The sequence below is a fragment of the Oculina patagonica genome, chromosome 4, assembly GCF_052425735.1.
Source record: "Oculina patagonica isolate OP01 chromosome 4, crgOcupat, whole genome shotgun sequence".
Taxonomy (NCBI): Eukaryota; Metazoa; Cnidaria; class Anthozoa; order Scleractinia; family Oculinidae; genus Oculina; species Oculina patagonica.
In genome coordinates, this window is record NC_135761.1 from 4,674,443 (window position 1) to 4,677,340 (window position 2,898).

The window sequence follows — 2,898 nt, forward strand, 5'->3', positions numbered from 1 at the left end:
TAAAAATAGCATATTAGCCCTCGAAGCGAGAGTGACGTCTTTTCATTTGGCTGGGCAATAAGTATTTACAAAGCATTACACACCTCTGTCGCTTAAGCGTCGTTTGTAAAACCATGCAGGCGCTGAGCGGAAATTATCGGGTCTTGCCTCTTTAGTTCTGTTGTTCAGTTCGCATGACTTTTCCCCGGCGGCGTAATTATAACTTTGACAGGTGATTTCTCTTTCACAGCTGATATCACACTCGTGAAGGGCTGTTACGGAAATTTTTTTAAAGACGAATCCCTGTAGAGCCATCCCACTTACGCTCCTTTCTTCTCTGCATTGATTACCAGCAGATACGCAGTCCATGAACTGGAGGCCAAACAGGAAGAAACAAGGAACCGTCCACAGCATTTTCCCGATCTTTTGTAACTGCACGGAGAGAATAACGCAAATATAATAACTACTAAAACACCAGGTCTCGTCCGATCAAGGAAAAGGCTGCTATTTCAATTCTCAAGAACCTTTAGAAAAATTATCCCGGCCAGATAAACGCTGTTTTTAGCTGACTGAAGTTTAGATTGATTTTTGATGTTATCTGTAATTGTTTACACGGCGTACGTTTGCTTCAAAAATCCGATTCTCGAAATCGCGATAAAGAATCGAAAATTAAGAAACAATTAACGTTTCACGGCGCCGAAAGATAAGTTAAATACCCATTTTGGCGTTATTGTAAAGTAATTTCATTAACGTAGTGTTTGTGTCTCGGTCTATATTTATTATCATTATGCAAAAAGTACGGTTTAAAATATTTTTGCAATTTATTAAAAATCAGATATACAGAATTTTTCTTCGTGTAGATTTTATTTGCAGTACACTGAGGCTGTATTAGCAGGCTAAGGTTTTATTAAATTCGAAGTTTTCTGTTTATCTTCGCCATGGGAATATCGATTACCCTTAAAAAAATATGTTAGATCAGACTTCAATCTAAGACCAATACCTGGTGTGATTTCATATCGATCCGAGCCAGGGAAGACTGCTAGACGGCCAATTGAACATGTTAGGTATGGTCCGGAAAAAAAAAAAAAAAACTGGTTCGAGACACCTTCTTTGAGTGCATGCATCTGCCAGAAGCAGATCAAGCGACAGAAACGACGTTTTCGACAAGAAAACTAGCAGAATTGAGCGAGAAACATATCCGTCTTACTCTGTACATGTGGAAAATTAGAGAAATAACGAGATAAAACTTCCATTCGATACTAAAAACTAAGAGAAATAAGCGCAAAACACATCCAGCAAAAATAATCCAGTCTTTCTTGGTCGTGATCTTATCAGGCAAAATAATTACTTGAGAAAAACTGATGGAAGAATCAGCCAAAAATTGGAAGACAAACCGTACGAGACGCGGCTGCCACGCGTGGTAATTTTTCCCCGCGCTTCTTGTCCCAGATATTTTAAGTCGCGAGGCTCGCAGGAGAACTTATTGCCCAATTCGCGGGTCAAGCATCCACACTCTTCCAGAGCAAAACGATGTAGTCCTAAAACTAATCCCCTTTCACTTTCGCAATGTTTTCAAGCGAAATATTAAGTTTCAAAGGCTATTCGCAAAGGAAAACTAACGAAAATAATTGCTTTTCTTTCTCTTGACGTTTTAAACGAATCAATTAACTTAAATGTTAGATCGAGGAGGAAAAAACAAAAAACAATCGAGTGGAGGATGAAGATCAGAAAAAATATTTTCTACCGATTAAGTCCTATTTAACGACTTTTCAGAGGGACATTGACGCGCTTAACGAATGATCGCAGCCGACTGAGTCAGACTGCATTGAAAGACCGGCTTTATTCAGAAAATTTATTTTTAAAACTCAAAGTAGTCGAAAATAGATATCGGTAGAATAACTTTTTTCTTACTCAAGTGCATCTGAGAAAGAAAAATAAACGAAGTTAGAGGAAAAAACCAATCAAACTCCAATTGAGCCTCATTAAAAACGAAAAGTTTCACTTGACCATCAAAAAATTGATGGTCGAATTGGGAGGAAATAAATAGATCCAAAATAGTCAAAATATTTTCTCTCTCAAGCTGAGTAAAACAACAAATTTAACCATTAATTAATTCTTATCAGTTTGATTATGTTGCGGTGTTTCGTCAGTTAAAATACGAAGTCTCGTAGCTTAGTGTGTTAGCGATTGATCGAATTAATTGCGGGTGATCTTCATTTTCTTCGAAATGTTTTGGTGTTTACTTTTTTCTTAAAATTCGCGGAATACATACGCTGTAAATATATTGACTTACACGGCCGCGTTAAAGTAAGTCTCTCGTTTAATTTCTTAACTTATTGAATTTTTGTTTTACATTAATGCAGATTCCTGATAAATAGCTCAAAAGAAGTAAACATTTATCTCACCTTCTTTAGTTGAAAAAACTTGAACTTCGTTTTTCGTCGCGGCTTTCTTTTGGCATACGTCACCTGAAGCAAGAATTGTGTTTTGTAAGATTTATTCACTCTTTTATTCGTCGTTACAAAATAGACAGGGATTTAAGAAAAGGGTTGATATTACGTTAACCAGGTTCAATCCTCAGTGATATGAATTTTTCAACAGGTGTCGAGACAATTTTAGTTATAAACGGAGGTATAAACGAAGACGCGTCATATCCTGACCGAAATTATTTTGACCCCATCTCGTGCTTCTCCAGGAAGTACTTGAAAAAATGCATTGACGACATATAAACCTGAAAATGCACCACTAAATCATTTTTTTTTGCAATTTCTTTTATCCCTAGAAAGAATTATTTTGTAACCCCTTAAAGAGCAAGCGACAAACAAATCGATTTTTTAAGTAATTCATTCTTTTTCTGTAGTAGTGTTTTCAAGGGAAACAATCTGTTGGAAAACTGTTTGTGGAGAAAAACTTAGGGAA

The 2,898-nt window shown here is 36.5% G+C and overlaps 2 protein-coding genes across 3 annotated transcripts in view; both read right to left on the bottom strand.

Moving 5' to 3' along the window:
* Nucleotides 1–703, bottom strand: part of LOC144651234 (microfibril-associated glycoprotein 4-like) — a 7,480-nt gene extending 6,777 nt beyond the window's left edge. For both annotated transcript variants that reach the window (XM_078511163.1, XM_078511162.1), the window contains exon 1: nt 84–703. In XM_078511163.1, the coding sequence (XP_078367289.1) occupies nt 84–393 (310 nt within the window). In that variant the 5' untranslated portion in view covers nt 394–703. The remainder of the gene's footprint in view (nt 1–83) is intronic.
* Nucleotides 1–2,855, bottom strand: part of LOC144651231 (uncharacterized) — a 46,591-nt gene extending 43,736 nt beyond the window's left edge. The window contains exon 1 of the mRNA XM_078511159.1: nt 2,385–2,855. The gene's annotated coding sequence lies outside the window, so the exon portion shown is untranslated. The remainder of the gene's footprint in view (nt 1–2,384) is intronic.
* Nucleotides 2,856–2,898: the final 43 nt, after the last annotated feature.